At 39.3% G+C, this 12509-nt stretch overlaps 1 protein-coding gene across 9 annotated transcripts in view; it reads right to left on the bottom strand.

Annotated features, from left to right (window-relative positions):
* PIK3CB (phosphatidylinositol-4,5-bisphosphate 3-kinase catalytic subunit beta) overlaps positions 1 to 12509 on the bottom strand; it is a 109337-nt gene that overhangs the window by 43584 nt on the left and 53244 nt on the right. For 8 of the 9 annotated variants that reach the window (XM_083849300.1, XM_083849303.1, XM_083849302.1 and 5 more), the window contains one exon: positions 24 to 209. In XM_083849300.1, coding sequence (XP_083705426.1) covers positions 24 to 176 — 153 coding nt within the window. In that variant the 5' untranslated portion in view covers positions 177 to 209. Of the gene's footprint in view, positions 1 to 23; positions 210 to 9828; positions 10883 to 12509 lie in introns of those variants that run through there. The other variant, XM_083849307.1, reaches the window with a different exon arrangement.

The following is a 12509-nucleotide window of genomic DNA, read 5'->3' as shown; positions in this document are numbered from 1 at the left end:
GTTAATTGGCCATTTGGTATTACCTGTTTAATATGAGATATGGTGGCATCTCGAGGGACATCCAGGTTGATGTAGATTCCAGTGGGCAATAGGAAGTCCACAGATATTGAGCCATCAGCACCAATCTGTGAATCCACTGCCCAGATGTCAAGGCTGTCTGTCACGGCAGGAGGCATTATGGAATCTCAACAATATCATAACCACATGGCCTTAGGAAAAAAAAAATTTAAATTCAGTATACTTAACCTTCTATAATTAGACACACATTTTAAAGCTTTTGGAAAGTTTACATAAGTCTGCTTGTGCAGCTCAGCTTGCAAGTTTAGGGTCTCAAATGCTAGTATTGCAAACACATATTCATAGTTTTACTCATTAATTCCATTTAGTATAATAAGAGCACTTGCCTGGTAAAGCACTCTTGTTGTGGTGTTTACATAATTTATACTAAGCTATAAAAGAAAAAAATAACTAATTAGAGGCTAGCTAAAACAAAGTCAGAAAATAAATTTAGATTATCATCTCCTTTGAATTCAACTCACTGTGTAAACTACACCCACTGCAGGGTAGGGGAAAAGCCTTTGTGCCATCTTCTCCATCTCACTTCCCTGGATTCTTGATAACTTGTGCTTTATATTTCAGTTTTTCAAATTTCAGTTTTCAGTTACTCTTAATAGTACTACTAGTGGTTTGGACCTTCCAAGTCTCATCTTTTCAATTAATTCTCTCAAGATGAGTGAACAGTGATTGAAAGGGAAACACAAGTATTTAGCTTCCTCGTCATCCAGACAATGTCCTTCAGCTGGCAAAGCGATGGGAAGTTGTAAAAGATTGTACCAAAGGTTTCTCCGAGAAGGACAGAAGAATTTAACTCCACAGCTGTCTAACTCTTGTTGGACAACACGATGAGAAACCACCACTCGTTGAAAAAAAACAAGCCAACCCAAACCAACAGATTGTGGTGCAACTCCACTACGACTGCAGCTTCCCCCTACTTTCATCACTCCTTCCCGTCTCTTCCGGATCCCCTCCCTGCTCTGAAATCAGGCCTTCTGCTTAACAAAAGCTGTTTCCCTCACTACAGCACCAGCAGAAAAAGCAAGACGCAAGCAATACACTGGGCTGCTCTTTACAGCATCACAGAGCATCATCATGAAAAGAGAAAAAATAAAATGAGCACAATGAGCATATGAAATCCGGTCAGTACCAGTGACTACATGGCAAAGAAGTCTGCTTAACACTTTATTTTTCCTTTTAAGTCACTATGCAAAATCCATCTTTAAAAAGGAATCCTTTCTCCACATGCTGTACGTGTATGTATACCTTCATCAGTATGCACCTGCTTCACTTGGTCATGCCGTAGAACTATAGATAATTATTATGCTGTGCATCAAACTTCCCAAACATCTATGCAACACATTCATGAATAGTTTTCCAAACCCGAAGCAGTTCATTATTGTTTTTCTTCCCAAAGCAAGCAACCAAGAAACCTTAATAGCACACTATAGCGGAAGCAGAGGTGCTTCACTCCCCTCCCTCTCCAGCTTCTCATCCTTTTTCTTTGGTAAACAGCTTCATTTCAGAAAAGTCACAGCACCAGTAAATAAATCCAGATGTTATGATGCACAGAAGTTAATGCTTCGTTAAGTTAGGTTTGTTTGATATTCTTATTTTACAGAAATACAACTCAATTTAAAACTCTTTAAAGTTGCTAGGCCTTTAAACCAAACAATCCGTTGTCGCACGCATCATGGTCCTCACTGACAACAGGGACACAGAAGTGCTACTTCAGGAAGTCTCTTTGCACTCTTTGATTTGATACAGACAGCTTGCAATGAAATAAATCAAGCAAAGCCAAGCAGCACAGGGCAAGGCTGAACATGCCTACAGCGGGTAACGCTATACAGCAGCAGCACAAAACCTACTACAGCTGCATAACTTGTTATTGACAAATAAGCTATTCATATTTTATAAACATTACCAAGGGCTGCTCAGGGGTAATTTTTACTGATCATCATTTTTAAACAGCTAGTACCTTTTAAAACCACCACTCCAAAATATTCCCAGTCCATATCTTTGCATCGTTCTTAGAACTGGTTTCTATCCCTTCAGATTCTGGAAAAATACAAAACGGTTCGTTTCGGCATCTGGAAAATTTTAGGAGAAGAAAACCTCCAGGACAGACAGAGACTGTACTGGTTAGAAGGAACTGAAACCTCCTAAAGCTCATCAGTCACCAACGGAATAGCAAGTCTAAACCCCACATGGTGCCCAGCTAACTACTGAAAGCAGCCATTTGTTGCTGCACCTGTGCTCTCGGCTTGCCTGTTAAAAGCTGGTTAGATATGAGACACCGCACGTAAGTCTCACCTCGACCTGCCAAGTAAACACACTGAGTAACAAGACCCATTTGAAAGCCTTTCTGTTCAGCCTTCCTGAAGCTGTGGAGACGTACATGAACATGAATGCGACCAACACATCTTGTTACTACGCTAAAGATATGGATGTCAATGCTGTGCTTCTACTAGATAAAATTACAGTACATTTTTTAGTAAAAACAAACAGGAAAAAAACTTTTAACTTTCAGAAAACAGAAATACATAAGTAAACATTTTTACTCAACAGATGCAACAATTAGGGAGCTTTTATTATCATCATCATCAAACAATAGTTTATTATCATTAGGTTCTTATTTCCAAAAAATAATAATAATAAATAATTTAGATGGAATCAAAACAAAAAGGACTGGGGGTGAGGGGGAGCAGGTAGACCTGGTGACAAAAACAAGTCAGGCATGAAAATACCTTATCTTAATTACTAGATCTTTACAAATCCATCCCTTCACTCATCCATGGATCTATCTTGGTGAGTGATCTCTTTAAGTTGGCTAAAGGAAAGAAATAAAACTTAACCCCATCATGCAACACATAACACTATAAAAAAAAAAAAAACAAAAAACACAGAACCTACCCCCAAAGTCTTAGGAAATGTGTAGTTCCTTATTACCAATTAGTTTATCTTCAGCGAGCTACTCCTTAAATGGGGTATTACTATTCAACTTTTTGTGTCCATATCTTTGCTTCAGTTTTGTTGCAACTGACAATAGCAGTCACAGAAAATTCACTGGAATGATCTAAAACTAAAGCTTTTTCATACTTGCGCTCATACTTGCGTAATCACAGCCTGCTGGCAGCTGCTTTCCACAGTCATCACGGTAAAGCTGACTTATAGAACATACAACTTACTATAAAGTACTAGTTTAACAGGAGCAGAAGCAACGAGAAACAACATTAATCTGTTCCATGTAGTTATTTCACTTGTAATTTCTATTTTAACTCAGCGTAAGATATTATATATCGGAATCCTCTTCTGGAGGTTTTCCTACGACATCTGCGATGGTTGCAAGGTTGGTACACCAATGCAGGTTGAAAATTCAAAGAAGCGGGACTTAAAAACGCCGCTATGTACCTCTAACCTAGACAGCACGAAGCAGAGTTAGAAAGTTCTTCTAAGGTATCTGCTTACAATTACTGACTTTCAACACAGAATTTAAGAAGTTTCTGATGCCTCTTTACATTTTCAGCCAAAAAGGGAAGAGCCATCGTTACACTGATCTGAGCATGCTGGGAAGCTATTCTTGCTTTCAGGCACTTACTTAATATTTCCTTCCTCAACGAAACAGGTTAGTGCCTTTCACAGTCAGCACCCAGTTTCCACCAGGAGCTGACATCACGGGGGTGAAAAGAGAGCAAGTATTTATGCGGAGAACAGCGCTGACTGCCAGCCCGAGGTGGCTGTGAGCGTGAGTCACGGACCGAGCTGCAGAACGCACTGTGGCACTGGTGCCGAACCAACAATATCCCATCCGGTAACCGAAACAAAGGCAGAAAGCCATCTGCGTTGGGAGCAATAACACAAGGGACAGCTTAAACAACTTCCAGCTAAGGGGAAAAAAAATCAACAATCAAACTAATACTAAGAAGCTATTTCAGGCTCTTAACCTCATAGCTATTTCTGTCTACAGTCGCTGTAAAAACAACTTCTTATACAAAAGAAGGAAGTAATTAAAATAGTACTTAATCTTGGCAACAAATATCTAATCAATGATTGCTTTAATTCAACAGGGGCAGAGCTCAATACTAAATGTTTTTCTTATGTCACAGGTGCGTAGCACAGACAGCATGCAAACTGTAAATTTGCTCTGAACTTTGAGTTACACATTTCAGATTTAAATATATGTTTATGTAAAGATAAAGCTCAAAACTGCTCAGTCTATATTTTACTATACCATAAGAAAGAGCTACTTAGGCTAATGGAAAGAAACGGAACACAGTTTAGTAGGTCATCTCCAGAACAATAAGAGAAACAAAATTTAAGCGTCATCTTTGTATTTATGTATTTAATGTCCGCAAACAAGAGGCCCTACAACCGGCGTTATCAAACCAAGACAACTGCCTGCAATTTTTCCATCTGTAAGTATGTACATCTGGTACATGTATCAAGCATTAAGACTGAACCAGAACAACTAACCTAGATGCTGAAAGCTTGTAGGATAAGCCTCCACACCATGCCATAAGATGGTTTTCCTAACACTTGCACAGCGTGGTATGGTCAGTACAATGCCAGGCTGAAGGGGAACGGCTGCGCCCTCCCTGCTGCCCATGCTGGTGGGAACACCTCACTGGGACCACCCTTCTGGGGCAGCCCAGACTTAAGCCATGCACCAAATAACTCTTCAGTTGCTTCCAGCAGTGAGAAAGATTCCCAAATAAAAAACAATTAAAGTACTAAATGACTACACTAAATGAATACTCAAAAACAGATTTCTAAATACCTTAATCTTGAATTCCTGCGGAGTGTGAGAATTTCTTCTGTGAAATCAATGTGAAAGTTACAGAACTTAATTTTTTGGCCTTTCTCTGCACTATGACCTTGATCACAAGATAATCAGACAGTTCAAGGAGGCAAAGACAGACAACAGACCACAAGCTCTGAGCAGCTAACCAGAACAGCTATGTGTTCCCAGGCACAGGGTTCTTTGCTGTTGCTTCTTTGTTTTCAAAGGACTTACCATGTCTAGGCAGACAGAAGAAATGGCTTTAAGAGCTAAGTCTTATTCCAGAAGCCAAGAGACCTTGTAGACCTTGCAGGTCCACCCCCACACTCCCCAACAAAAGCATCTCTCATCATCTAACAACTTGGAAAGGAAAAAAAATAATAAATGGTTACCACAAGCAGGCTGCTTCTTCACTGATTCCTAAGAGGGCTTCGGGAAAGATGACAGTCAAAAATAAGCTACGTATCTTTCTGTAAATTGCTAGCCACATGTTTTTTCCCCCTAAGCAAAACATGGAACTAGAACCGTGCATGGCTGGGCTATACAGTGCAGGTACAAAAAGGGGTCTTTTTAAATAAAATGCAGACAAAGCTGTCAGCAAACGTCAGGCACCAGCAGAACCACTGGGACGTTTCACAGTATCAGGTAACAAAACCCACACGTTAAGAACTTCCTCACGCATTACAAGACTTAGCATTTAGACTAGAAGGATCAGTAGATTTGAAAAGGTAGGCGAGATCAGCTTGCAGCAAACTCAATTCCCTGGCGAGTACTTCAGAGAGCTCAAAACCACCCAGCTGCAAAGGTTTCACACCACTACAGTAAGTGATGGTAAACTGAGTTGTACCTGTGCCATGCAGTCACCTTGCTCATGCAAAGGAATTAAAACCAGGAGGTGCAAATATCTGACATGAAACCAAGTGCCATCCAAGAAGATAGGAGGGGCAGAGTGAGTTTAGCAAGGGGGTGGAGATTTCACAAGGCTATCCTGAACCAAAGAGCTGAACAAGAGTCCTAGCACACTCAGAGAATCTGTCAGGAGGCACTGCAGAAGGTTAGAAATGGAGTAACAATGCAATGAACTTGTAAAATGTGCCCAGGGAATGTCTAGAAAGCCCCTGCAGAACTTTTTTTTTTTTTTTTCTTTATGAGTGTCACCAAATACTAAAGCAGGCTGCCCAGAGAGGTTGTGGAATCTCCATCCTTGGGTATGTTCAAGACTGCTGGACAAGTGCAGGCATGACCTGAATGAATACTGAAGCTGAAATTCAACCTACTACTTTAATAGCAATCCATGCAGAAGTTCAACAAAGATAGCAGAGAGCAGACCCATATCATTACCCAGGAAAATTATAGCTACTCATTTAGCTGAAGAAATTTAGAATCATTTCCAGTTCTGAAAGATAGGCTAAAACTAAAAACAAGTGAATGGTTTTACATGCTTTTATATTTTCTCCTCTTTCTATTGTCACCTCTTTGAATTTCTCCGTACCTCCTCATTCCTCAACTGTATCTCAGAGAAAACAATGTTTTATGTTCTAAATAATTCCGAAAGTTCTTGGCGTTCATCCAACACAACTGGATCAACATCAGCATCAGTTAGTTGTCTTCTGAAGAAAGAAAAACTATGTTGACTTAGAGATATGGAAAAGAAAAAGAATTGATAAGATAGGAGACAAGAGGAAATTATAGTTTTTGTTTCATCCATTAGATAATAAAACTAGTTTTATTTCCCTTTAAAATACTTTGTCATATCAACTAAAGACCTAGACATTCAGAAGTACCCACAAATTCACATGGATCATAAGCAAAAACCAACATTAATCCGTGTCAGGTAAGTTCTTCTAAAACTGACGTACTGAAAAAAGCACAAGTTCTGAAATGTCACACTAGGCCATTAAGTTAGAAACTCTCCTTTATACTTGTGACCTCACTACTAATCCCCTAAGACCCATCCTTTGAGGTGTATTTTTCTGTTATTTCAAATTAAAAGAACACCAAAGTAAAATCTAACGCAACATTTGATCAATTATCCTGAAGCATAAACAAAAAGAAACTAGTAAAAGACAAGTGAAAGAATCTGCGAGGAAGCTGGTAAATATAAAAACCCACGTAACACAACGTTGGAGGAAAATTCCGACACCTTCAGTTATATCTCATAGCAGCCACACCCCAGGGCTGCCTCCTAGCACCAAGCCAAGGGAGGGTTTGGGGGAGAGAAATCCCTTGTGTATGAGGAGGATGGTTTCCATATGAAGAAACTTTCATTTACTTATTGCTTCATCTACTATTTCAAACAGAGGCACATTTTAAGAGCACAAATACACACAGCTTCTCAGGTTAAAAGTCATTTACATTTGCTTATCGACAAAAACCATAAACTCCTGAACACAGCCTTATTTTTATTTATTTTTTTCTTTTCACTACGAATATTAATATTTACATGGACAAGCGGCAAAGCAGAAACTAGCTTATTTTGATTATGTAAAATCTAAGAGCACTCTGCTCATCCAGCTTTTTGCTTTATATAAAGTTATTACAACTGCTGTGCACCACATTCCAAGATGACCATCACTGTCATCAATACTGCCTTTTATCTACTGCTTGCTCTACCACGTGGCAGTCAAGGGGCAAAAAAAAAAAAAAAAAAAAAAGAGGCTTGCAGTAGTGAAAGCAGTTGAAAAAGGGCCACCCCATCCAGACACACAAGAACAGTGTTGAAACAATACCTTACTGTCCCAAACAGACTAGATGACAATCTGACCACAGTAATTTTCTAGGAAACAGCAGCAGCATATCACGTAGTCTAAGCAGAAGAAACACTAGGCGCTTACACAATATAATCTTTGTAATCATTTTTCTAACTACGCAAACATCTAGTACTATAAAAAGATAAACACGCTACGGAGGAAACATTTGAGAACAAATAAGGGAAAAGAATCTACCAGCAAGGATGTAAAAAGAGTAAGAACATGCAGGAAGGCTTATGTCCTATGAAACTTACGAAGCATTTAAAAAAAAAAAATCAAAGGCAAAACTCCTCCTTTATATTTGAAAGAATTCAGGTTTCTTCTGGAGACTCGGGTGAAGTCAAATACACACAGGAGGTCAGTGTGCCTGTTTGTGGCTCTGGAGAACGACATCCTCTTCTACCGAAATGGTAACAAACTCACAGCTGCTGCCACAGCAGAGCTGGCGGGCCCAAGCTGTCTGTTCTGCAGCTAAGAGACCAGCACCAGTTTCAGACAGTTGCAGGGGACTCCCACTTCGCTGATTTCCACTGTATTTGCACTGGCTGTAACAGGATCACCTCAGACACCTCTTTGCTCTCCCAAGCCCCTTTGTTTCCCGCGTGCAATCCCACGTAATGCGTAGCTCGCTGGGCGAGCAGCGTACAGTCAGGAGAGCCTTCCTACCCTGTCGCCCACCGCCCTGGCCACACAACACAAGAGCTATGCGGACAAACACCATTTGTTTTCCATCGAATCAGGGAACAACCTGACTCACCCTGTGGCATTCGGGCACTACAGCCGAAGCAAGGGCGGCATGAGAACAGCGCTGCTACCTTCAGCAGTAGCCACAGAGATGAAACTAGGCGAAACGGAACTGCAGCCTGTTTGTTTAGGGGTTTAACGGGACAGGGGAAAGCACCTGTGCTAAGCAATGCACGAGCTAACGACGATTTTCTGTTCGCTAGAACTCACGGTTCACACCGGATTACTAGGAGCCCTCTTTTAAAGATGGGATCTGGTGCACTGACCATTAGAATCATCACAGATGATCACAGAATGGCTTGGGTTGGACGGGACATCAAAGACCCCCTGGCTCCAGCCCCCTGCCCTGGGCAGGGCCCCCTCCCACCAGCCCAGGCTGCCCCCAGCCCCATCCAGCCTGGCCTTGGGCACTGCCAGGGATGGGGCAGCCACAGCTGCTCTGGGGAAAGGAGTAAGTCACACAATAAAAAATTACAGTCTATTCCATATATTATGTCATACCATTCTGGCCTTCTGAAACTGAATAGTCCAAACCGCTTACAAATTTAAAAATAAAATACAAATAACTTGATTGTAAATACAATTGCCTAAATTAGCAAAGCTAAGATTTTTCCACTCCAGGAATGTCATGGTTATTTATCTATAATAGCAAAGACTTTAAGAATTTAAGATATCTACAGTGTAGCCTGAGAAGTTACTTTTAAAGAGCATGTGTTACTATAAATATTTCCCAGCAGTTTATTTCAAAGCTGGCCCTATGGAATGGAAAATTAAGTGCCCATTTAGTCAGGATTCCTCCAGAAATCAGAATAAAAATATCATTTCGTTTTCTTAAAATATCTACACATAAAAAACATAAAAGGCCTTATTTAAATGTCTTTCCCTCACAGTGCTCAGACTGGTAGCAAGAGTAGTCTCTTAACTATTCAAGTCTCGACTCTCTCATTCTCCTCATGAAATATAGATAATTTTCCATCAATAAAAAAAGAAAATTACTGGGTCTTTTTTCCATAGCCACGAATTATTTTATCCATTCATCTTGTGTAACTTTATTTCTGTATCAGAATTCCTTTGCTGTACCCACAGCAGCATGCATTACATTTTAAAAATTGGAGCCAGGGTTTTAAAATCACCACAGACAGAGTTTTTATTATGATACTAATGCCTCTAAATGAAAGTGGGCCCACTTTAAAAAAATGCTGAGTGCTTGAAGTTGCAATTGACTTCAGCAGGATTTAGAGACAAGACAAAAATGCGAACGTTAACTGATTTCAAATTAAAATATAATTTAATTTTCAGCAACCTGATTTGAGCAGGTGGTCATTCTAGATGACCCCTGGTTGTCCCTTCTTATGGAAATTATTCTACAATTCAACGACAGCATAATTTTTAAAATAGCATGTAAATGAGATTATCATCGTCAGAAACTTTTTCCTGCAAAACAAGTGTACAGGTAGAGAATGGCATTATTAAAATGGTATTCCAGACCTGGAGACTTACCAGAACTGGCAGGAACAATGAAGATAAGAGGAAATTACTCCTTTATGCTCAGGTAAATAAGCTTTGTTCCTGCTCCCTCCAAAGGTTATTCATAATGAACCAGACAACTGAATAAAACTTTAGTCCCAGGCTTTTGATTTCGACTTCAGACAATTCACAGGGAGTACAATATTCATAATGAGTACTAAAGTAACAAAGTTGTTTCTCTCAGCTAATTCATGACTATCCTTTGTTTTATCTTGAAATTGGTATATAGATATTTTAGATACATATCTATAAAATTTTAGATGTGTGTGTATATATTTATAATGAGCTTCTGACCATCTTTTTGTATTGTACAGCTAAAGTGAGTTGCAGAGAGAAGAACTTATTTCACCTTTAAATGCTACTGTCTGAAATTGTCTGCAGGTGCATTTGATCACTGGATCACACTGAAGCTGGGACCACTATAAGAAAACATCCTTCCTCTTTCAGTGCAATGGAATCCAGTTCTGAATGGTCAAGAATGGAGAGAATATAAAGAAGTGGAAGAAAGCAGCTGATAAGGAAAGCAGCATCATATAAATAGCAGGTAACGTGATACCTTGACTAACTGAGGCAGGGAGTTGGATAATCCGGTGTTCTGTGCTGGTGAGAACATATGTGGGTGTTCACCTTCGGGAAAATTAGTAAACAGCTCTCTTCAGAGATTTCAGGGGCTTTCAAAAAAAGTGGTAGGCAGAGTGGGACCTGACGTGAAGACCAATGCATTCTGCCCTAGCATAGTCCAGCTCAGTAAAGCGAGACTATAGATTTGGCAGATTAGACCTGGTTAGTTCCAAACCTAGATAATTTGCTTTAGATAATCCAGAACACTGTAGGTATTTTATGTACCAGGGAAAGGTTAGCACAAAGTGTTAGAATATGTTGAATTCTGCTTAAATGTCTTTGAATTATTCAGAACTGCCTGTTGGTTCTCTGTTTTATAATATCTATGTTGCATATAGCCCTATATATGCACATATACATACATGAATTTATATATATAATATAAAAATATGTATTTTTGAAATATAAATACTTCCAAAGTAAAGCCATACACACCACCTGTGTGTGTGTATATATATAAATATATATGCAAAATGAAAAATAAAGCGTAACAAAAAAAAGGTGAATGGAACTGGCACAAGAGAAAAAGTAGGACTGAGCAGTCAGACTGAAGGGGGAAGGAGGAGAAAAAGTTGAACCTTAACACAGAAAAAAGATGTCATTTTAACACAGGTGAGACCAAAAAGTTTCTTGGGTTGCATACCTGAACATAAAATAAGTTCGGGTTTTTTTGTTCTTATTTCAAAAGACTACATAATGTGTCTGTTGTAAATCTGAAGAGATGCATTAAAATCTGGAGTTTTGATTTTATTGATTTATTCTACAAAGCAACCTGTAGCCTCCCCCCTTCTTACCCTCATGTTCTATTGCTATACAGGAATTGTACGAGATTATTCTTCCTATTCTAGCAAAAAATAGCAAATACTAAATCAGTACTAATTCTGCTCCCTCGTGTTTTCTTGCCTGTTCTATCATGCAGGATAATTACTTTTTCCACTGTAAACAAGGAGGAAAGGAAAAGTAAACATTCCACTTAAAAGGCATTTAAATATATAAATGGTTAATATTTCATCTCAAATTGTATAAATGGACCTAGACCTTCAAATTTCACCAGCAGCCAATTGTTTCCTTTAGCTATTAAAATGTTACATCTCTAAATTATGAGCTGGATGACTTCCTTCTATAAAAAAGACCAGAAATTGAGGTTTTCCTATATATAGATACCTCTTCACACAGGGATTAGAAGATTCACTTCTCAATTATTTCTGATCTTTCAATCAAAACCTCTAGGAAAGAGGGTTATTCTCCAGCAGACAAGTTGTATGCATCAGAAAGAGGGGTTAAAAAAGTAAAATAATTAAAAACAGCGGGAAATTAATTAGGAGTGAAATTTTCTCCGAAAAGGAGGGCACACATTGAAACACAAAGCTATCACATAAGCAGACTAGGCCTAGGATTCAAATATAGAGGTGCCATGGATTCTACAAGTTAGAAAGATGCTCTGTAAGGGAAGGAGAGAAAAAAAAAAAGAAAAAAAATCAGACTAGACATTTTTCCTGGTGGGGTCTTTTTGTTCCAGAGATCAATCTGGTCTGAATTCCTAATTTGCATCAAGATGCGGGTTCTCCTGCAGTACCAGCTTCATTGTCACCCACTGCACAGACTCAGAGCTGGCTCTTCACAGCCATTTGTTACATTAACAGGACTGTTCAGGGCTGAATAAGCACTGAAAGAAATACAGCAATTCGTGTCTAATGCGAACAGCTGGATATATTTTATGTACCTCTCGTGACATTCATAAAGGCAACTGGAAATATAACGCCAGTTGGTAGAAAAGAAGAAACATCAAAATTGCATGCAATCAATATTTTTGTCATGAAGTTAGCGGAATAAAGCTGAAAGTAGTTCTGGCCATAAGGACCAAAAATAATTAAGACTGTCGAAGAATCACAGAATAATTTAGGTTGGAAGGGACCGCTGGGAGTCACCGTGTCCCAAGCTTGTTGCAACACCCAACTTAAAGCACAGATACTTTTCCAAGTCTCCAAGGACAGAGGCCCCCCAGTCTCTCTGGGCAACCTGCTCCACCCTCA

The sequence above is a fragment of the Anser anser genome (genome assembly GCF_964211835.1).
Source record: "Anser anser genome assembly, chromosome: 9".
NCBI classification, from domain to species: domain Eukaryota; kingdom Metazoa; phylum Chordata; class Aves; order Anseriformes; family Anatidae; genus Anser; species Anser anser.
This window is presented reverse-complemented; position numbering and strand designations above follow the sequence as displayed.